This window comes from Xenopus tropicalis, chromosome 4, assembly GCF_000004195.4.
Source record: "Xenopus tropicalis strain Nigerian chromosome 4, UCB_Xtro_10.0, whole genome shotgun sequence".
Taxonomy (NCBI): Eukaryota; Metazoa; Chordata; class Amphibia; order Anura; family Pipidae; genus Xenopus; species Xenopus tropicalis.
The window spans coordinates 81,385,955-81,410,743 of record NC_030680.2 but is presented as its reverse complement, the minus strand read 5'-3'; the positions used below and the strand labels follow the sequence as shown (position 1 = coordinate 81,410,743).

General features: G+C 36.0%; 1 protein-coding gene across 2 annotated transcripts in view; it reads left to right on the top strand.

Moving 5' to 3' along the window:
• The window catches only part of tnni3k (TNNI3 interacting kinase), a 118,954-nt gene extending 99,371 nt beyond the window's left edge, over window positions 1–19,583 (top strand). The window contains 4 exon segments of one of the 2 annotated variants that reach the window (NM_001204821.1): window positions 4,942–5,001; window positions 7,739–7,908; window positions 16,003–16,076; window positions 19,472–19,583. In NM_001204821.1, the coding sequence (NP_001191750.1) occupies window positions 4,942–5,001; window positions 7,739–7,908; window positions 16,003–16,076; window positions 19,472–19,548 (381 nt within the window). In that variant the 3' untranslated portion in view covers window positions 19,549–19,583. 2 annotated transcript variants of the gene reach the window in all.
• The last annotated feature ends 5,206 nt before the right edge of the window (window positions 19,584–24,789 follow it).

Genomic DNA, 24,789 nt, shown 5'->3' with positions numbered 1-24,789 from the left:
GAAGACTGGTTTTCTCAGTTCTCTGAGAATATCAAAATGGTTGATGATCAACTGTATATAATATGAAATATATGTTCTGATAATTGTCTGACTCTATAAAAATATAAAAAAAAATAAAATGTCAATTTATACCATTGTTTGTGCTGGGATAATATCCATTTAAGTTATAGAAGTCTATGCAAAACAGTCTACTTTGGGCAAAATCACTAAAAGTGGCTGCTATGCTATACATTATGCCATACTGTATTAATTACGTTATTAAAAACGTAACCCTTCCAAATCAGATGATAGTAGAGATAAGCAAAATTTTACCAGGCATGGATTTGCGGTAAAATTCACTGTTTCGTTATCTGTAATTTGCTTGCCATGAAAAACACAGTGACCATTGACTCCAAAAATGCCCATTGTGCAGTCAAAGTAGCACAAGAGTATGCTCTTTGACTTCAAGGCATTATGTGCAGAAAAAAAAGGCAACAATATGTTTCAGAAATTTTCTCCGTTTTGCAAATCCTCCCACGGTTTGGCAAATTATTTTCCAGATTCGCTCATCGCTAATGGAATTCTAAATTGCATTGTTTACATAGAATCTAATGATATTTATTTAACCGGCTAAAGAAAAACTACAGTTGCTTTTGCTAGCAAGAGAGACTAAGGAGCTCATATTTGGCTGAGATTCCTTTGAGCTGTGCGAGTAAATACTGTGCATTTTCAGCTTGTAGCATGGGTCAAACTGAGTGCAACAGCAGATATAAAATTAAGGCTTCATCATCAGCTTTGTAAATACACCCCAGAGATATAACACAGCACAATTACACATAAACTGTATTACCTGCGAGGCATAAGACAGCTATTAAGACAAAATCCCTTAGGGAAAATGTTTTGCCTTTGTCCTTTAATATTGTGATATTGTGGGGAGCAGATAAACAGTTTCTTCCTGTTAGCTGCAGTACTGTACGAACAGTTGGGCTGCTTGAATAACTGCAGTGCAGGTCATTTTCATTTTTCAGAATTCGTGCTGCAGAAGATGTATAGTTTTGTAGAAAATCGGACAGTCGTTGAAGTTCACAAGTGCAGTTCCACTGATTATGACTGAGATTAAGGAGGATAAGATGGGAGAGCAAAGAGAACGTGTCAGGAACAGTTGTTAATCTGTTCTTGGAAAGATCCAGTTCCCTCAGCTGATGAAGTGCTTGGAATGCATATTCCTCAATAAAGCTTATAAAATTGATAGATAAATCCAAATGCCTAAGGCAACCCAGAGCTTCGGTTCTGAAACTAATATATGTTAGTTTTGTAATGTGGTTCCCCTTCAATTCAAGTCTAATAAGTTTATTGGTGCTCTTAAACCAGGGTCCATAAATACTGCTGAGCACATTATTGTTTAACTTTAAGATTTCAAGATTCTGAAGAGGAAATAATGTTTTCTCTGTAATGGAGGCATCTGATATATCATTGTTGTCCAGTATCAAAGACTTCAATTTCGCTAGATTATAAAAAGTATCCTCGTGGATTCTTGCAATTCTGCTGTTAATGAGTGTAAGCTGAGTTAGATCTGGCAGATTTAAAAAGCTGGATATGTTGATTAGGGATACATTTCCATCTGTGATAATTAAGGATTTGGTCTTTTTAGGAACAGCTGCAAAAGAAAAAGAATATTCATTGAAAGGGATGTAAATATCTAAGAAGAAACATCTCATCTGACTGGCTCCACCTTATTAATTGCTGCTGGTATTTGAAGCAAAACTCCCAAATCTGCTCAAATCAATAACATCCAGCAGGCAGTTTTCATAGTTTCTGTAAGGCATTTGCCTTTTATAATATTTGTCCCCTTTTCCCTCATTTAATTGTGTTACAACTAAAATACATTTATTCAAATGTTTACCATTTGATTTACACAGCACATGAAACAAAAGAAAACATTCTATTAATGATTATTTAATTGTATCGACCCCGCTGAATCAATACTCAATAGATCCACCATTTACTCCATTTACAACTAGTAGTCTTTTGGGGTGAATCTCTACCAGCTTTGAACATCTGATTCTGCAACATTGCCCATACTTCTCAGCAAAATTACTCAAACTCTAAAATGTTTAAAAAAAATTGAGAGAACCTATTTAAACATATTTGCTGTGTCTCCCATATGTTTTCATATTGTTTTTTTTAGCTATGGCTTTTTTCTTGCAACTATTTCATAAATCTTGTGACAACATCTTGACAACTATAGTTGTCTAATGGACAGTTCTCCCATTCCAACTGTAGATCTCTACAGCTCCTTGGGCACTACCATAGGCTTCAAACAACTTTGAACTTGTGCCATATCCTTCCCATTTTTTAATAATCCTTGGCAACCAGGAGTGGCATTTCTTTAGAACTTTATCCCAGCCTTGCTCCTTGGTCTCTATGATGATTTTTGTTCAAATATGTTCTCTAACAACTCTAACAACTCTGAGGTCTTCCATCAGCATTTTATTCTGTATACATGACCTTCTGTGACTTCCTTCTCTCAGAAAAATCCTTCAGAGCACAGCACAAGTCTGCTTAGTTTGCTCCTCTCTCCGCCCTTCCGTCTGTTCTCTCCCTTCTCTGCGATTTCCCCCTCCCTTCTGCTCTCCTCCCTTCCATCTTTGCTGTGTAATCTGAGCTGAGAGATGCCTGGAAGTGAAGTCAGACCAAGCTAACATGCCAGCTGCTATCTTAAACAAACAGAGAGATATTCTAGGGCAGTTTGCTCAGGTATGGTAAAGCATTCTGCAGAGAGATTTTGAAAGATTTTGATCAGTTTTATTCCCCTCAATTGTTCAGTCCACTATTTTGGGGAGGGTGAATTTTTGGATTGAGTTGAAGTTTAGACCTGTCCAGACAGGCCTGAAATTTGCACTTTATCTGTATAGATCAACAATATTGGTCCAGTATCATAGAAACAATTGGTTAAAACAACTGTAATAACTATGAACTGTACTTTGGGAATCTACTCTGTTTTTTCCATCCTAATTTTATTTTTCCATATGTCCTATGATATATTGAATCTAATATCTTTGTGTGTATAAATGAGCAAGCAATCCACCAATGCATTTTTGTTTAACAGGTACCCTTTTTTAGAATTCTTACCTATTATATGTGCCAGTCCTTGACATACTGTTGCATCTTCTGAACACACTATACAAGAGGAAGGACAGCCTGTAACTGAGTTCAGTGATGTGCTAAGCAAGATGATGATGCCTAAAAATAAATTGCTCAATTAAAATGTGTTTTCTAAGCAAGTGATATTTGATATCATTCATTTGATTTATATTTACAGAAAGTAAGTGTTATTCAAAGCATTTATTAGCTTCAAAAGCTGCAGAGTAATAGGGAACAGAGAGAATCTTTCAAATATTCAGCTAAAATATGTGAGAGAGAACTAAATGCTTTACTACTGGAGAGAGACAAAAAGTTGTGTCGTGAGTTTGTTGTTGGGGTACCCTCATCTTCTAAATTCTAATGCCCTGTATGCCAACACACATGTTGCTAAAGTACAGTTGATTAACCTCCTAATTTAAATAAAGAAAGATATGCAAGAGATTTAATGGGATGAAAAACAGTTCAGATAAAAATATCCTATCAAATTTCTATATGTATGCCATGGATTTAGAAGTTGCTGAATAAAGCTTGATTGGCCATGCACTGGCCAGTACTTTTTTTGATAACCAACCGATAACCCTGATGGTTGAATGGATACTGCATGAGTTCTATTTTCAACAGACCAATTGAGGAAACACCAGGAAGTAAGAAGTAGTTTTTCAATTAGAAAAACAAGCTATATCCATGGTACAAAGGGGTACAAAGAGATTTGTCAGAATTATATGCCCAACATACATGTACCATTTAACAATGTGTGTAAGGCTATCTTTAAGTGGTCCTGGCAATACCAGAAGAGAGATTGTAAATTGCATCAAAGAAGGAACCTCAGCCAAGAAGAACTGTAAGAGGATTGGTCACTAGGAGCCTTCTAGTTCTTATCCAACTTGGACTTAGCCAGTTGCAAACTCCCAGTAATGCATGCATTACATGGGACTTTTTCACTCACAAGGGCCCTCACTGTATTGATGGGAAATTTCACACGCAGAAATATAACTTGGGTGCCAGTGGTTCCTGGAACAAAGAGATAACTCTTTATTTGCTGAATCTTACACAATCACAGTTTGGTGTAGGATCCCTTATCCGGAAACCCGTTATCCAGAAATTACGGAAGAGCCATCTCCCATAGACTCTATTATAAGCAAATAATTCTAATTTTTAAAAATGATTTCCTTTTTCTCCGTAATAATAAAACAGAACCTTGTACTTGATTCCTTATTGGAGGCAAAACAATCCTATTGGGTTTATTAAATATTTAAATTTTTTGCAGACTTTAGGAGATCCAAATTACAGAAAATTTCCTTATTTGGAAAACCCCAGGTCCCAAGCATTCTGGATAACAGGTCCCATACCTGTACTGCACAAATGATACAATATTCATTCAGTTCACAGATACTTCAGACACTTTCGTCCACTTGGTTATGTTATACTGGCATAGCATTTGCAACAGATGATTCTCCCTGTGGTGAATTACTCCAGAAATGTTTTCCAGTCTATGTTCTGTACATGCACATGGTGGATCAGGGCAAACTTAGGACTAACATTTTGGCACCAAAGGGTCATAGAATAGTAGAAATATAGGGACCCAGTGTACTGGTGCAAAAAAACTAAGCCTAACCTCAATAATTTATAATGACAGGTTGTTATAGCAATAATTTACCCCATACTAAAATGTGAATATATAATTCAATTGACCTCTATATATTTAAATTGAATGTACCGCTTATACTAACTTAAATTTTTAATTATCATTATGAGAAACATTATTCTTTGCACTATTATTCATTCATATAGTTTCAAACAAGTTATTTTTGTCTGCAGGGACGGCCTGAATTTTCTGAGGTTGTGTCAAAGCTAGAAGAGTGTCTCAGCAACATAGAGGTAACTTGTTTTGCATTTTCTTCAGTTATGGGTTTAGCTAGGAGTTTTAAAGGGAGGCTGTCATATTGCCTCAAAAATATCCCTACTAAATATCATTCAGAAGCTAAGCCAAAGATTAATATTCAGCTACATGATGAATGCACAGTAATTTCCATAACTGCAGTAAATAAGTCTTTTCTTTTTCACAGTGGCTCACTAATTGGTATAGAAATGGGAGTGGCTCATTTCTTGTGCTGCAATTTTGAACTACTGAAAATGTGGTTGTCAAAGCACAAGAAAGCACCCTGTGTTCCATTACTCTAAGAGAAGAGTAAACAAGTTCCTTTGTCAGTATGAGCAGCAGATGAATGGTAGAAAAGGGATAATATACCCGGAGAAACAGTGGTTTGCTGGAAAAATAGTTGGGCTTAGAAAGCTTCAAAAGAACCTACTTTGCTACTTTGGGCACCAGTGGTTCTTAAAAACAGTGGAACAGTTTATTGAACAATTTCATACAATCTAAATGCCAATCTCACAAGTTGGGAAGTATGTGCTGATGTGACATCAGTATTAACTGATGTTAATAGCTAGATCACAAGCGGCAGCAGGTCTTTACACAAATAATACTCACAATTATCCTGTATATAGCCTGCCTCCTGGTGACCAATCTCCATCACTAGGCAAAGCCCACAGAGGTGAATTGCTCTAGGATTAGGGGCATATTTATATTAAGGCATCCAAGGGCCAGTGCCTAGGGTGGCACATTATGGCGGGCAGCCCTCTGGTGCCTAATTTTTTTTTTAATGTAAAAAAAAATGCCCCCACCCTCTGCCATGGATATCCCTAGGAAATCTGGCAACTGAGCTGGGGGTGAGGGGGTAGGGGTTGCGGGCTTTGGAGGCTACAAGAAGCTATATAGGGCATAAGCTATCGGCCCAGAGCCATAGAATAATGTCACTTGTGGGTGTGGTCAACAGAAGTGGATATTAAAGTTATACTCTCCAAAACAGGGGTAGCTCCCCAGGTTTTCTTATTGCCTGCAGGAGACACCATAAATCTATGTCACTATAACATTTTGTTTGTAAAAAGCACAGTATAGTATAGGGCAAGTAAGCCTTTAAATATCAGTATTTTTGTTTGTATTTTCATTAAAAAGGTATAATTTTAATAAATGAAAAGTAAAGCGCTAGCTGGAAAGAGTTCTGTAATAGTTTAAACTGCAGATTTAAGACGAATATGTTTAAATCTTACATGAAATACATTATTCATAAACACAGTCCTTGCAGCAGAACTGTGTGCACTAGAATCTCAAAGAAAAAAATGCCTGTCAGAAAAATTTAGGTGATAGACAGATACATCAAGATACATTATTGCAAGAAGGTATAATTTATAACACTTGCGGCACAATGTCCCTGAGTTTGAACAGTTGAATAATGCTTGGCCATAAAAATGAATAGTCCTTTCTATCATGAAGTTTGGCAACAATGAGGCCAATGATGTTAAATTAAGAAGCGTTGAAAGGGCTCCCAGTCATATTAGGTGAGCGTAGAATTATCTGTAACTTTTTGTAACCAAATTCATATCTTAGAGTGTTTTCTACATAACTTTCAGTTCTTTAGTTCTCTCATATTTCCATCAGTGTTGGAAGAGCCTTCCATAAAGATTATTTGCCTTTCTGAAATAACATTATGGATAGGAGTCATTTCTATCTGAAGTTGGCAGTCAGTGAATATTTGTTGAAATAGGGCACTAAAAGAAATTTCTAAGCAATTTGATTTGTTAAGTGCCTTTCTTGACATATACGGTAAAGGGCTAAAAGTGAGAATTACTGCGCTATATTAAGCCTTTGAGAACAGTAATGCAATGTAACTGTAGTTAAGTTCATCTAAAGCAGGCGTTCCTATTTCTTTAAAGCTGACCCAACTAATGTTGAGTGTCAACATTTTTGTGGCAGCACTACTAGACCATTGCTCCATGTGGGGGCCCTTCAAAAGGCATGCACATATACATACATAATTATTAATATGTATATTATTATATTATTATCATGGGTCTGGATAAATCAAAACAGATTGGCCAGGGCAGCATAAATGACGCATTCAGCTTTGCAGAGAAATGACGACAAGTCAAGATTTTATATAAATCACAAAGAAACAAACTCTTATGTACAACATGTTTGTCTGAACATACACAGCAGAAAATGATATTAAGTAACTGTAATTATAGTAATAAAAACTCCAGATTCATCTCTCTCCCACCTTTGAATGGTAATATAGAGGAATAAAGAGTACAAAAATAAAGCTAAACTCACTGGCAGAATAAACTAAAGCATACAGTATTATGTTAAAAATGAATCAATCATGAAAAATCTTGAATAAAGGCGTTCCATTTTTTCTCAAGCCCTTTGATATTTTAAAAAACACTGGAATCAGAAAAACTCAGTTGTGTTAAATTTAAAAAAAAAAGGCAGTTGGCACAAAAAAAGATTATCCTGAGCCTGATTCATAGAAATAAATGGGCCCCATAGTGTTGAACTTTTGATATGTTTCCAAAATTTATTATGAAAGGTACAGAATGACTGGAAGAGTTCTTCAGAAATAAAACACTCTTATGTTTTGAGTACTTGGAAGACTATGAGCCTGTAAAGAGAGGGATTTGTAGTATAAAAGAAATATTACCGTTGCCAACAACTGAATTCTGTATACAATACTACAACACTAATAACCTACAGAGGAAACCAATTTCTTTCTAATTGCAGCTGATGTCGCCAGCATCTAGTAACAGCAGTGGTTCTCTGTCCCCATCTGCCTCTTCAGATTGCCTATTAGGCCGTGGCAGTCCTGGTCGAAGCCATGTTGCTGCACTTCGTACTCGCTTTGAATTAGAGTATGCTTTAAATTCAAGAGCATACTCATTCTGGTCTCAAAGGTGAGCAGATTATTTCTCTGGATTTATGGGTAAATAATGTCAGCTACTGACAATCAAATAAGCATTTTGGATTGGTTTATGGTATCTTTTACATATGTGCCATTTCCTATTAGCCAGAGATAATATTTACAAATAGATTCTATATTCTGTCAATAGGGAGGAGATTTATTAATGTTCCAGTTTGAGTTTTTTTTCAATTTTAGCTTTTTAGCACTACAACTCGCACAATTCGAATTATGGTTCATAAACTCAAATGTCTGATATTTCGAGTTTGTAAGCATTAAAAAATGTATTGGTATTGTTCAGTCAATCCATTTAGCCATCTTATCAGTATATTCTATGTATAGTACAGGTATCGGACCTCTTATCTGGAAACCCATTATGCAGAAAGTTCCGAATTACGGAAAGGCCATCTCCCATAGACTCCATTATAACCGAATAATTCTAATTTTTCAACATGATTTCCTTTTTCTCTGTAATAATAAAACTGTACCTTGTACTTGATCCCAACTTAGATATAATTAATCCTTATTGGAGCCAAAACAATCCTATTGGGTTTAATTACTGTTTAAATAATTTTTTTAGTAGATTTAAGGTAGGGGATCCAAATTGCAGAAAGACCCCTTATCTGGGAAACCCCAGGTCCTGAGCATCCTGGATAATGGGTCCCATACCTGTACAATGGGTCTCATTTCCTGATAGGCAAAAGTGCAAGCTTACCCCTATCCCCCAACAAGAAAACTAGATTTATCAGAATAAAAGGTTTGTTTTTTATGTAAAATATAGGATAATGCTTACAGCATTTAAGTAAAAAGGAGTTAAGTAACTCACAGCGCTTATAGATATTACTGGAGCTTTTAAGAAAGCTTTCTATGAAATCTTGGCATTTCTGTTGTAATACCTGAATTACCTATTATATATTGCTTTGATATGCTTGAACTGAGCTGAGTATTACATTTCCATGTTTCAGTGTTTCTTAAAACAGGTCAAATAGCCACTTTAACTGTAGAAAACCATTGTGGAGATGCCTTAACTTAATAAATCTTTAATGTACGGTAAATATTGTTTTCTAGTAAAGCAATAGTGAATACAGAACATTAAATGGAATTGTAAGAAAAGTTAATATTTTACCAAAACTGGCTGACCGCTATTTGTGCTAGAAAACATAATAATAGTTGAGAGTTATTTAAATTGAAAGAAATTTAAATACTGCAAAACGCCAAACAAAAAATTCAGACCTGGGATTTTTTGTGGCATTGATAGTCTATGCATCCTCTCAACAATACTCTTATTCATGCTTTCAAATTCAGTGCAAAGGTATTTGCATAGTAATAACAGAGCTCTTTAAAGCCTTCAGGAATCATAAAATGTCTTTCTTCCATATCAGATATTATAAATACCGTCCTGAATTTACTGAACTGCTCCATATTGTTATGGTGAAATGACAATATTTATCTAAATCTTAAGGTTTTGCTTTGTAGATATATATCCTGGTTTTCCAGTAAGATGTCGTTCTGTCGGCATAAATGAATGAATGCTAAGGGGCTGATTAACTTACCCACGAACGGGTCGAATGGAGTCCGATTGCGTTTTTTTCGTAATGATCGTTATTTTGCGATTTTTTCCTATGTTTTGCGATTTTTTCGGATTCTTTACGAATTTTTCGTTACCAATACGATTTTTGCGTAAAAACGCGAGTTTTCGTATCCATTACGAAAGTTGTGTAAAAAGTTGCGCATTTTTCGTAGCATTAAAACTTACGCGAAAAATGCGCAACTTTTCGCGTAAGTTTTAACGCTACGAAAAATGCGCAACTTTTTACGCAACTTTCGTAATGGATACGAAAAACTCGCGTTTTTACGCAAAAATCGTATTGGTAACGAAAAATTCGTAAAGAATCCGAAAAAATCGCAAAACATACGAAAAAGTCGCAAAATGTTAGTTTTCAAGTCGGAACTTTTCCAATTCGGGTCGGATTCATGGGTTAGTAAATCAGCCCCTAAGTGTGTCTAGGGGCAGGATAAACTACACTAAAGTATAGTTAGTGGGAAGCAATTGAATTTCTTTTATTTTACAGTGATTTGTATTTCAGAATTTTACAAGGGCATAGTTGGTTTTACTCTTATGTGTCGCTTGCTAAGAATTTTGAAATCATGGCAGGTTACTTCCCATTGCCAAGAATGCCAAATGTGCCATAGTACTCACCATTTTGGACCACTAAATAAGGTCCTGATAATATATAGTTTATGTACCTTTAAGAAATATAACATTTTTATTGCCATTATTTTTTGGTATGCGTCCCTGTGTTTGGATAGCCACACAGCAGATGTGTATTTACCCTTTTCTGCAAGTCAAGTTGGTGTCGACTGTATGAGGGGTCTGTTTAGAATTACTTCTATAGGCCTTTTTAGAGACACTTTTTCAAAGGGAACTGATAAGAGTTCAGGTGCCAATTACACTGTACCCTATGGATCTGCTCCAGGTTTAGGAATTCACAAAAGGGGACCTCCAGAGACATTAATAGTCTACCTACAAATTCACGGTTGCATATGTTACTCCACCTTTACCTATACAGGTATAGCATGTATTATCCAGCATCCTTGGGACCTGGTGTTTTCCAGATAACAGATCTTTTTGTAATTTAGATCACCATACCTTACAGGGATAGTGACATGTTCCAAATTTTATCAGGAACGTGCCACTATTCCTGTATTTATCCAAATTATGCAGTCTTTTTTTACTGAAAATGCCCCCTACCTCCCCAAGCTCACTCCTTACTTACCTGTTCTACTCTCTGACACTGCTTAGGGCAGTGACACACAGGGAGATTAGTCGCCACGTGACAAATCTTCACTGCCGCGGATGACTAATCTCCCCGCAATGCCATCCCACCGGCTAGAATGTAAATCGCCGGTAGAATGGCATACGCGGCGCCATGATTTGACTAAGTCGTCCGAAGTTTCCTCTCAAGACAATTTGCGGGGAGATTAGTCGCCCACGACAACGAAGATTGATGTGCGCCAACTAATCTCCCCTTGTGTCACTGCCCTTGAAGTAGAACAGTGTTTTGATTGACAGCAGGAGAACATTGTGATAAGCTGAAATACAAATGTAAATAGCATCCCAGCTTATCAGAACATTGCCCCTCCCACCCAGTGCAATTTAAACCAGGAAGCTGCTTAACTTCAAGCTGTGTTAGGTAGTGAATGAGTTTAGTTAGTGGTGAGCTGGTGAAAGGCAGAGGGGCATATCCATTAGAAACAAATAGCGGCACTTAAGTTTATATAGGCATTATGACTTGTTCCTGTTAAAACTGGAACTATCTCTTTAATCCTGCTACAATATTTGTTTTGCCACCAATATGGATTAATACCATTTAGAAGGTACAAGCTACTGTTTTATTATTACAGAAAAAGGAAATAATTTTTAAAAATTAGAAATATCTGCTTAAAATGGACAAAAGCACCCCATACCAGTAACTGAGGCATACAATAGTCTTTCCCAACAATATCTACAATCTACTTGCATTACTGCACTCACTCCAACACTATTCTTTCCAGTTCTGCCAATAACCAGTAGTAATTGAAACCCTTGACACATGCTGTGCAGGCTTCCTGTACTGTACTTTTCCAAATGTTTATGCTTTGACACAGTAAAAGTATAAATGTTTCAACTGATACTTGAATGAGCTCTAAAGAGAGAAACATCTGAAATTATTTGCAAGTACAAATGGAATCTATTAATATCTAGGTAATCACACAAAGTCTAATACTGACATTCTCAAATCGTTTTTCTGTGGTTAGTGATATACATTTTCTCCCACCTGAGAAGCTGAATTTGTTTTTTGAGATAACTAGAGATGCAACATATTCCACTTAATATACCTGTTATACATTTGGGTAGATTTATGAGGTATTTTATAGGCATGCTCAGAGAATATTCTAGTGCCCATTTTGCTTAGACCTTATTTATTAAGCACAATGACAAACATTTAAGTCATGAGCCAATTAACTTCCTAGATTCCCCATTTGTTGACTGTGGAAGCCAATGGGTTCACAGTCATATGCCAGTTTTTTCCTTATTATAACCTTTTACAAAATAATACCAAATATTTCAAGTGTGTGACCTATCAATAAGTCAAAATTCATCAATAAAACTCTCAGCCCTCAGTTCTACTGATGAACTCCACTCCTCAAATAACTGTGCCAAAAAATTCTATACCAAGATGCCATGAAGGTGTTTTTTTGTCTTGGTATCATGCACAACATAATTGCTCCTTTTTTGTCCATTGCTTTTATTTCCAATAATACACATGGGACACCATTTGTTCTTTATAAATACATTTTATGGGTGTGAAATGTCTATTTGTGGTTTCTAATTTATACATAGGAGCAAGATCCCATGCATTAGTATGTTTAACTGCAACTGTACCTGAAATGTTCTTTGATGGTACTTTTCATGAAAAATAGGAAACCATGTTTCCTTCACAACCATGGCTACAATGTGCACCATAAAAGTATCTCCAGTAAATCCTCCACCTTGAAATTCAAAAGAACAACATACAACTGCATTCCTATTTAAAGGTACAGTTCAATGTTGATTAAAGGGAATTGATTATAACTGTTTGTGCACCAAATGTATTAAAACTCAAGTAAGTACTGAAGTAGTTTGGTCTGGGAACAAACATTATTTTTCATGTTTATTTTACAGCAAAATGTGTTCTTCCAAACCTGCTTTAAACAGCAATTTATCCATTCAGTCAGTTGAGCGTGACGTTCTTTGTATTCCTTTATTATAACAACAAACAATTTGCTGAATGCCAGATGTGAGCTCTCTGATTTTGGCAATGCTGCTACATGTAGCCAGATTGTGGCCCAGTTTACAGTAATGACTCCTCTTGATAAAACATACGTCTTTTGCCCAGGAGTAGGGCACTGTTCCTATGGCATGGATACTTTCATAAATCAACTTTAATGAGCTTGTTAGTTAAAATAACTGTTAATTATAATAGTCTATGCCGGGTCTCATTCTCTTTATATTTGCATTTACTTATTTAGAAATGTAGAGTATCACTTGGAATGGAACCTCGATCAATTATTGTAGGTTTAATTTAGGTCCCAAAGATATTTGGGTTGAGCTTAAAAAAATTTTTTTGAAAATGTTGTCCAGACACCAGCTATACCATTATGAAAATTAAGACACAAGAGCAATAATCACACCAGTTCTTGTAACCTGCGGCAACCAAATGCTTTCATTCAGATAAATGACTTGTAAAATATACACATATTAGTGTGAAAGTTTTGAAGCTACACAATGCTCCTTCCTCACAGCTTGAGCACCTTGGATTCACCTGTAAACCAGTAAATAGTACCTGTACCTGCTATGGAATGCTAGACCTGGTACAGTCTTTGCCTCTTTTAATAATTTAATATGGTAGCAACACTGTTTTGTTACTATTGGTTACTATTACTACACTTGGGGAAAACTTAGCACTTGATTACATAATCTGAATGCTTTCATACAGAGACAGTGTCAAACATCATGTTGCTATGCTTTGAGCAGACATAGTTTGAATAATAAGTATCTCAGTAGAGGTTGGTTCTAGTTTTGCCTATTTGAAACTCACCAACATACAGATTCAAAACTGATCACCCCCAGTAAAAGTGCCCAGAAAAAACATTGAAATCGCTATTTCTGGGACTGCTTATTTTAAAAAGTTATGTTTATTAGACTAGACTTTTTTTTTTTTTTTTTAAATTAGAAATGAATACTAAGACAGTAAGCCCATGACTAATGATATTTTATTCAAAAGCACCACAAGGTTATTGTAAGCATTATAGGGAAAGGCAAACATGAAAAGGAGCTTCACAAGCACAATAGTCACATCAGGTTTATGGAGCATTTAAAGTCAATAGCCCTTGGTATCTATCCCAACAAAAAGCATTGTAAATGGTCTGATGAATGTGTCCTAAGAAGATATTTCTTATGCAACTGAGAACTCTGTTTTATAAAATTAACATCATATGTATTGTAGATTTCTGCTTTCTTTTGACATTGGCAGACATGGAGGCAGAGACAAGGGCAATAACTTTAAAGCTTGGGGTTTATTCCTCTACATTTTGTTTCCCATAACAAATCAACATATTTTATATACTGTATTGTATAAAAAAAACAGCAAAACAAATACTTGTGAAAATCATTTAAACCCCTCATTGCAATCTCTGTTACTGTTAGTTGGCTTCTATTAAATACAGTAATAGAATTCACGATTATATAATTAGAAAAGTGTAAAAATTATGGCGGTTTTTACATTTATCCAAGCTAACACTTTATAGGTTTATTCATATGACATACAGATGTGTGGTGTGTTTTGAAGCTTTTTTTTTATACAATTTTATGCCACTTAAGTATGAGCAAGAACATACAGTATGTGACCTTACAAAACTACTATGCCTTTAGTCACAAGTAACTGTCAATTTAATAATATGACAACAAAAGTCTGATCAGTAACAAAGACTTTGTAGTAAATAATATCAAACTACAAGTATGTGACCTGTTATGGAGAATGCTTTGGGCCCGGGGTCTTCCTGATAATAGGTCTTTCTGTAATTTGGATCACCATACTTTGTCTACTAAAATATAATCTAAATATTAATTAAACCCAATAGAAATGTTTTGACTCCAATAAGGATTAATTATATCTTAATTGGGTCAAGTTCAAGGCACTGTTTTATTATTACAGAGAAAAAGCTAATCTTTTAAAAAAATATATATATTATTTGCTTAATATGGAGTCTGTGGGAGATGACCTTTAATACTTCTGAGCTTTCTGTATAAGGGGTTTCTGGATAATGGATCCTAAACCTGCGTTTGCAAATTGCCTACCATGTGTAGTGCAATTTAAAGTAGAGGAGTGGAGGGAATGAATGAATTAGCTAGAGTGTTAAAACGAGTAAGTATGGTTTATACAAACATAAATAAAAAATATTATGGAGCAGTACAGCAATAAAAATGAGTTCTCAGAGTTATACTGTTTATTATCTAACTGAATAAGTTCAAGCAGTACACTTTTGAGATTAGTCTCTTCATTGCACTGTGTTTGCCTTAGTTCTGATATAATGATTCCCAAGCTGATGCTAAACATAATGAGAGAGCAATGCAAGCCGGATTTCCAAAGCACAGTTTTCTTACCTGCCATGTGAACTCAGACTGAATCTGGGTCTGGCAGCTTTTCTGCACCCCAAGCAAGTTAGTGTCCGTCTTCATCTGGCTGTGGAGGTTTAAAGAAACCAGCCCCATATACCACCTGATATCCATACTGTTTTGTAGAGGTTAAATGCTAGGAAAGGATACAGTTTTCTATAAAATGCATAGAATACCATTTGTTACCTGAGAAGGCCTTTCAGAATCGAGCTTTGGGGTGTCCTTACCTGAAAACTACTGATAAGCCTAATAAGGCAGAGAAAGAGCTGTGTGGCAAGCCAGGTTGCAACTGGGAACTGTGACAGAAGCTATATCTTGAGAACATGATAGTGTACACGGTGATAAAATATTTATGGGCAAAGGACAATGGAGAGGAGAATAGATCTGCTCTTACATTTTTAAACAGGACTTCAAGACAGCTGAAGAATAAATAAAATCAATTCATTTGCTACCGATTTAGTTAAATAAATAGTTTAAAGTGTATTCATGAAAATGTTTCCATTTCCTGCATAGGCAAGGCTTTTTCTTTTTTTGGCCCACTAAATTGGATGTCACAGTATGCGAAAGCTCACCTCTGCTTGTTTACCTCTTTTATCCCTGATGGAAGAGAACATTGATGCCTGTATGAAGTGACTTAGTGCTGCGATGCCATAATCAAAATGTTCCAGCTTTGCTCCCTTATTGCTATTTGTTTGGATGGGTTAGTTTTCCAACTTGTGCCACTTATACGAAAATATAGTGGTACTGCATGTAAATGTGTGTGTGTGCGTTTTTAAAATACAATAAATTAGGCTGCTGGGTTTTCAGTTTTTTATTAACATTTAAATAAAATAGTGGCTGTAATGTACATAGATGTTATTCTTATGGTGCCTCTTTAATGACATTTCCTAGCTCTGAGTCTGCACGTGGCTTGGCCTTTGAAGAAATAAGGAAAAGTTTCCAGTACCCACCAATAGACAAAAATGGTGAGTAGAGAAAATGAAATACCCTCGCCACTCATGGAGCAGTAGTGGGATGGCAGCAGATTAAAGGGTACAATTTTTTGAGAACTGTGCTACAAGGAATTCCAGTATAAAGTAAATTAGAACTGCTTTCTTTTTAATTGTAGTTGTCAACATATTTCCTTCTCCGCAAACAGTTTTGGTGCCGATTTACTTGAATTGCCACACACATGATTCTGACCCTAAATATATTTTTTATCTTTTTTGCCTCTTGCTTATTCTTGCTTGTTGTTCTGTGTTAGGACAAAGCCCACTTGAGAAAGGGGTCCAGTACACTCAAGTGTATTGGACCACTGTTACTTATTAAGTTAAGCAGGGAATGAGCGAACATAAATTACTCAGTCTGGGTAAAATCAGGCTGGGAATGAGCCCTGCACAAGGTGATAGGAATAGTGCTCACAGAACCCTGCACCACCCCTTTAAAATAGCTGCCTGCAGATTTTAGGAGCAGCACTATCGACAGGTAGAAGTGGTGGCTGAGTGACTGACAAGAGCTGGTCACCACTTGGGGACAATGGCAGCAGAGAGTAAACAGCACTGCTGTGATTCCAGAGGGGGAGAGAAAATTAAGTAGGCTAGCCAGGTCTTAACCATGGGTCAGATTTGTGTGGCATCAAAGATATCACAAAGCAAGAACAGAGCTGGATCATACACGGAAATCAGAATTTGCAGTACCAAGGGATCAAGACTTTAACAACGTCAGACAGCCCAATAATCAAAATGAATATCTAAGACAGGAACACCCAGGGTAAAACCTGTTTGTTCAGGCAACAAGTAAATGGGAATCACTTAAACACTAAAAAACTGCATACATTCCTTGTCCAGGAAACCCTGGCACCCACGGATCCTGTATAATGTACCTCATACCTGTAGTAGGCCCAGTAGGGCCCCAACTGATAAGCAAGTATACTATATGTTTGCATAAAAGATCATCTGCAGGTTGTGAGGGCCCTAGATGATTTTTCTGTAGAGACCGGCCAATTCTAATTACCCCACTACTGCCTATATTAATACTTGTCATCTCATAAATAGCCCCTTTCCCAAATTACTGGCCCAAAACAATGTTTTCTAGCTATCTCATAGTAGAGCACCATTACACTAGGACTCCTTTTCTTAGCTCTGTGCTTGCAATGACTACTCAGTGATAGCATGATGTTGTTGGACTACATAAAATATTTGGGAAATAATATATTTGAGATACCAGTGGTTCTTAACCATTGAATAAATGAACCAACTGCATCATACTTACATAGTACAATGCTGTATATGGGATAGGTTTAAGCCCACCTTTGTGAAATAACTGCTCATAGTCTGGATCCTCTCCTGCTGAAGCCTCTCATGGAGTGTAAAATTAGCCTGATTCCCTGTCCAGCTGGTTGTCCCTTGGCAAGGTATTGCTTTTTCTGTCCTGACTAGCTTATGCTTCTAAGGTGTACTATGACAGAAGATTTTCTGTCACTAAAACTTTATTTATAGGGTCCTTGCTCCCAGACTTAACTAAGGTATTGGTTCCCATAGTGCACAGTTTTTTTACTGAGGCCTTTTGCTCCAGGCTTTTCATCAGCATCAACCCTGTTCGACAGGTAGAGTCTAAAGAGGAAGCACCCTCTATAGTAACTATATACAGGAACTGGCCATAACATCCCTGGGCCACTTGGGAAAACAATCCTCCTTGGGGCATAGGTTACATTAACTGGGACTTCCTAGGTTTTTAGGAGATTTAACCCTATGGGTACCTAAAATACATTATTAGTGCAGCGGCAAAGTAAGTTTACTTAGTTTATAATAATAAAAAAATAACATATACTTATATAACATCTGCCTTTAAGTGGGCCTGAACCAGTTGTTGCCATGAAATCTACATGAGATGGTAGCTATGTTCATGTCAGTGTCAGCAGGGAAATATACTCTGACATTTATTGGATTTATATGGTGTGTCTCGCTACTTGTATCAAATTAACAACAGTTTTGTAACCATACAATTGAGAGATTTCAGTTTCATATACGAGGAAACAAAATTCATATATATCTTGTGGGAGAGTGACCAAAGAAATAAGTAACATTTATTTATTTAACATAAATTAGTGGAATGGACAAGGCAATCCATTCCACTAATTCAGCTTGCATATTGAATCTCACTTTCCACAGGAAGCCTGTCCTGTGGAAAGGTATTTAATTGTATAGAGAATGTTGGGAAGGTCTCTCAGAGCAGGGCATAGTGCAGGAAGGCTGCCTGTCTGTGTAAGGAACTCCCAAAGGGGCTGGGGATGCTGCCTGTCACTGCAAGGAGCAGAGAGAGCCCTTGAGAAAGCGACTGAGAGAATAAGTGTTTGAGTTACTAAGAGGAAGTCCAGGAGGCTAAGAAATTCCTCCAAAGAAGTATTGTGACTACAGGGGTGTCGCCAAACATTTGTGTTTTTGCTGGTAGTCCACAAGGGGCCCAGTTTAGAGAGGGAAGTTATCAAATGTGTGATGGTAGCAAGATTTATATGTATTATTGTTTTGTATGCTAAAAATGGGCACCCCTGTGTTAAATAAACTGCCTTAAAGTGAAGAAAGTGTCTGTCATGGATCCTGCAAGTTTGCAAACTATAAAGGTTCTTTGTTTTAAGAAATAAGTTCCCTGCAACTGTATGGGGACTGGAGAAATTTCAACCCAATGCTGAAAAAAAGTTTAATGGATAAAAGTATGAGTATTGTAATTATGCTGTGAGTGCATTGCCTTTTTTCTTCTATATATATATATATTGCATGAGCCTAAGGTATTTTTTTTGAAACAGCGCTACTCATGACAGTGAGTGAATGTTTACATTTGAAATTGCCTATTTACAGCATAGAACACTCATTTATTAATATTATTAATATAGGTGATAAACTGCAACCAATCAATAATTCATTTGGATCACTCTAGAGCAGTTCTAGTTAGATAACAAAAGCCAATATAAAACTGGTTGCTATGACTTACTGCACTGGTGAAATGTAACACGTATGAAAGTAAATTAGTTTTTGTGGGGTTGACATTTCACAGTGAGCAAATATAATAAAGAGAGAAAATAAACTAACACTTAAAAGTGACTTGAATAAGTAATTCAGTCAGTCTGTAGCCAAGTGGCTTATATAATTAACTGAATAAAACAGTATTTGTGTCGCTGGGATCCCTACAGTTAATGAAATGGCTAATGTCTGACACCAGTAAAATGCAGAGTTTGATCAAAGCTTTATAGAGTTACTGTCTTGCAGTGAAGCAACTATGTTTATGTCAATGTGGATTATCCTGAAATATTTGAAACTACTTGTTTACATGCTTATTGTTGTAACATAAAAAAAACTATTTTATTCAGCAGTTTTTCTTTTTACAGGGTACGTGTCTGATCCCATGAGCACAATGCGTTTCCATTCCTGCTGTCGGAGCAGCAGCTTTGAAGATAGTAACTGACAGATGGAGCATTATTGGCACAAATGATATGGATGTTAAAGGGCAAATCAATGAACACCTGAGATCCCCCCCAGAGTCAGGGGGTTATAGGAAGGCTATGTTTGGACTATGTTTGAATATCTGTCTGATAATGCTTTCTTATGTTTTTTTTTTTTATCAAGCAAAGCTTTTGTGGCAGAGTTTTGTCAATAATCCCCATCCCCCCCCAACCTACTTCAGGAAATAATGGAAATACAATAGCAAATTCTTTATCACCCAGTATGTTTTATGGGGAATTTAAGTCCATTCACAGATGATTTCTGGCACTCTTATGTCAGAATAGTTTATACAGAGTTCAGAGTGGACAACCATCAATTTACTAGGTGTTTTCAAAAGATGCCTACCTGAAATCCAGCTGTTTTAGCTGTTAAGTACAGCATTATAAATATTATGCTCTGAGATTTCTTATCCCTCTAGTGCCATGATACCTTATTACAGATACAGGTTACAGGGCTCATTTACTTGTGAAATTAAAGTGCAACTAACCAGGTTTTTCCTTTAATTTGTCAAACAATTGCTTATCAGTTGCTATTGGCAACTGGACTTGTGCAGGTTAGCACTTATGTTTGTAAATTGGCTTATGTCATTTTGACAGTGATACTTATCACTCCATAAAAATAATTCAACTATAATTATATAAAGTATATTCTAATAAATGGCACATTGATGTTGTCAGTTCTAAATTGTGCTTAGTAATGTCAGTTATATCTCATGGGCACTAAAACCTGTGTATTATACGAAATAAAGTACTTCCTACTTAAAATATAAAGATATAAAATCAACATCAGAGTTACATGACCTGTATAAAAGTACACTTGTACTCAGCCTTAGGCATCATGCCTTTATATGGTCATTAATCTCTATGTAACTTCTATTAGCCTTATATTTTACAATAAATACAGTAGGGGGTACTTTATTCCATACTCTGAAAGATCTGTAAACATGACTTAGGGGCTGTTTTTTTGTACAGTTCTAATCTAAGTGAGAAAGCCAAATTTGGAACATGCCCAATATTGCCCAATGAGACAAGAGTTGCAACATAATTTTGTGTGTGTGAGTTAGTCCCTAGTGTTGTCTGACTGACACAAATCAGAACTACACAATCTTCAGTTACTGAGTGTTATTTTGTTTTCTTGCTAATTTCATATTAATACTATGATTTATTTCATTGCAAGGGTCACTATTATTGTGGCTACTTAATAATAATTATCCTTGCTAGAAGTGGTGAGGGAATCTGTCCCATTTCGCTTAGCCATAAAATTCGCAAAACGGCAAGTAAATTCGCGTAACAGCGAAAAATTTACAAAACGCGCTTGTCACATGATTTTTTTGTTGGCACACAATTTTTGACGTGACCACGGCCGATTTGACAAAAAAAAATTTCCGCGTGAAGAATTTTTCGCAGAGAATTTTCATGGAAGTTTCGCTAAAAAATTCCCAGTGGCGAAAATCAGAAATTCACTGCGAATCCATGCCTGGTGAAAAAATTCGCCCTTCACTACTTGCTACAATTTCACTTCAGATGAAAAAGATATGATATTGATTGATAGAAGATCATAGGGAAAGGTGCAAAAAAAAAATACTAATCACAATGCCCACAATGCACCTTGCCACCCCCTAGATTGTGACTACTGCTTTTTTTTTATTTCCTGATTTGATCACAATGATTGGCACCTGTCTGTATACACAGCTCGATAAGCACCTGCTGGCACTTCATGCAAGCCACTCAAAACCCAATTTAACACATTGGTAGGTAAATTAAAGGGTTTTGTTGTACTCTGTGTCTTGCACTGATGTGTTATTAATGGTGCGACCAGCACGTTGCGTGGCAATGCAAAAGGACCTTTAAATTGGAGGCTCCACTTGAGCAGGAACTTATATAAATGATATACCTTGTATAATATCTGAAAACCAATGCAGAATTTGTCTGCACTATACAAAGACTTAATAATTATGGAATAAAGCATAACTGCTCTGCATAAGAGCCAGGCTTAAGTGTAATGTGCATTGTGCCAATGGGTAACATTTGGCTCATATCAATGCTTGTCCTGGAGTTGGCCAATGAGCCATTATACCCCTCAAGTCACTGATACTTAGCAATAGGGACAGTCTATGACCTTTTTAGTTAATTTTGTCTAAAAAAAATCAACTGTCCATCAAATGTAACCTTTTAATGTATAATAAAGTTCATCAAATATTATAAATATACTTACAAATAATTATATGGTGCCTAAAATTGCACCTGTCTTTCTGGTACACCTTATCATTGGGCTGTGAAACTCTTCATATGCACCCTTAATCCAGTAGTCCTTGACCTGTTTACCTATTCATGTAAGACTATTTACAGCTCTGCGGAATATGTTGGCGCTTTATAAATAAATGTTAATAATAATAAAATAATAAAGACTATATGAAAACTGCCACTATTAGGGAATCCCAACATTCAGAAGAAAAATTACTGGCATGGTGATGCAGCCAATTTTTTAAATTATACATTTTTTTAGAAAGTCTTACCATTTAATGGACTGTGGCAATTGCCATTGTTTTCTTTATGGTTTGAAAAGGTGTCTTGTATCACTGTGAGTTGCTGAATTCAATGAAGCTTGCTGTTCATTAAAGCCTACCCATTTCATTGGTTTGCATAAAGTAGACTGGGTATATCCTGGGCAGACCAAAATCTGTCAATATTAAGTTTAATCAATCAATGCACCCAATAGGCATTTGCAAACAAAGAAAGGGTTTAGAAACTATTGATTTTAGGAAACCTTGAAATAACTGTCATTTCTTTTTAGTAATGCTGTATAAATATGGATAATGGGGATTTAAATGTACTGGAGTCCCAACAACTCTGATAAAACAGACTTCCTTTCTAATAGTAAAGGTTATCTGTCCTGAGCCATATTGCTCACAACCTGACAATAAAGGACTCTTCAGCATTTTAGAAATATATTTGTGATGGTTGCAATGTTTATATTTGATCATTTATATTTGAACACTTTACTAAAGCTTTCACATCATGTGTTGACCTTTCTGAGCAAACATATTTGATCACCTTTTAATAAACACAATTCCCATGAGCTAGGGCAGAATAGTAATAAAAAAACGAGAAAGTTTGCGTATTCTTTTTGTTTACGCTGTCTGGGATTACGATGATGCGTATCCTATCATTGGATATGGGGCTATGTTTTAGGTGTGTTTACGCCACTGCCTGCATTTTTAAAAAACGTATCATAAAAATTACCTGCATGCCCTTCCCCTTACCTTGAAAGGGTGCTGTCACATGATTCATTAGATATTACTGTGATAGGTTTGTGGCATATATAGCTTTCTCTTCTGGCGTTTTCATGAACAATACTTCTCTGTGCCACATGTATATAAATGCAAGCCACCGGTTAGTGTTTATGACAGATGGTTTAAAGGCACAAAATGCCAGGCAAGGAATGACTGACCACTAGTGATGAGCAAATTTTTTCGTCAGGCATGGATTCGCAGTGAAATTCAGTGAATTTTTCCGCAAAATGACTGCAAAATTAGCTGGAAATTTTTCAGCAAAGCAAAACAGGACAGATTTGCTCATCACTACTGGCCACACAAAAGAGTAAGAAATGCTAATACACAGGTGGGCAACAATATGCATTGCAATGATTATTATTTGGGGGATCCATGGGAAACAATTACTGGGTAATTTTGAGGATTTGAATTGATGGCTCTGCCGCCATCATATTAATCCTCCTCTGTTTGACTACCTGTCCTAAATCACCCTTTTCTTCAACTCCTATATCAACTCAGCATAAGGATCTAGCCCACTTCCTTGGATTAGAGTGAGGCTTGCACTTACCTGCCACTGGATATGGAGTTCAAATCCACTTTCAGTCTATGAAAAATCAGTTAGAAAGATCTAGATCAGTTTCTCCCTAATGTTCTGTATTATATTGGGGGGAATGAAAAGGAAGGAGAAAGTAAGAGATTACCAAAGTGGCCACTTTGGCCAGTAAAGGAAGTGCCTGATCTCACAGACAGCCATTTTGATTGTGATCATTGGGAATACGGCAAAATCAGTAATACTCTTACATAGCAAAGTTCCTATTTACACAATATTCTGTTGTCTTGTGCCTATGATCAACATAGTTTGTGGTTGATTCCACTGCTGATATTGTTTAGACAAAAAGGTATAACGGCCATATAATGTCTACAAAATCATATAAAGCATGTAACACAAAATGAGTAGTTTATGGATGATCTAGTTGTTTCTAATCATGTTTTACATCCCTGGTCTTTGCCATTTTTTTGTAGATAATAAAGTCTTACAAGTAAAAAAGCACATATTAAAAAATGCAAATATCGTCATCCTAGTGTGGAATTCTTTTTTAAAGTTAATTGGTTTTCAGAATTTTAATTTGTATATATATATTTTTACTAAACTATCAGTATTTTAAAGCTTCAGACCAATAATATCAGAGCATTCAGTATAGAGCAATACAGTAGGAAACCTAGTTGTTTAATTATATGCTGTCTGGAGGCCTATGCTATTTACAATGTTGAATGAACAAAGTAACAGTTGTTTCCTCAACAGGTTACTAATTTTATTGCATTGAATAAAAAGACTTGTTCTAAGACTGAATAAATGAGCAGGTCATTGTTTTCTATTTTTCTGAACTGGATTACCATATCAAGTACAAAACTGCCCAATCCAAGCTTAATGCAAGTGTCATTTTAAAATAATGTTTGCCATAAATTGTATCCCAGGTGCTCATAAAAAATCATTACCTTGTTTGCAAGATAAATTTAGGTATGGAGAATTTCTCTCACAGTTCATAACACACATTCCTCAATTCACAAGTGCCATTTTAAGTCAGGCTAAAGTCACCTTGTAGAAAAGAACGCAAACACAAAGTATTTACAGCTTTCATACTCTTCAAGCAACTTTATTGTACTCTTTGTAAGTAAATGCTCCATTACTATCTACAGTATATCAATAGAGTAAGCTGTTGTTTATATATCAGCTGGGTTTTTTGTAGTAAAGGAACATTTAAAGGAGATGTCCAAGGTGACTTTTCATTATACATTAATTAAAATTTTTCAATGCTTTTAAAGCAGGGATCCCCAACCTTTTATACCTGTCACATTCAGTCGGAAAAAGTTTTGGAGAGCAACACAAGCATAAAAAAAGTTCCTGGAGGTGCCAATGAGAGCTATAATTGG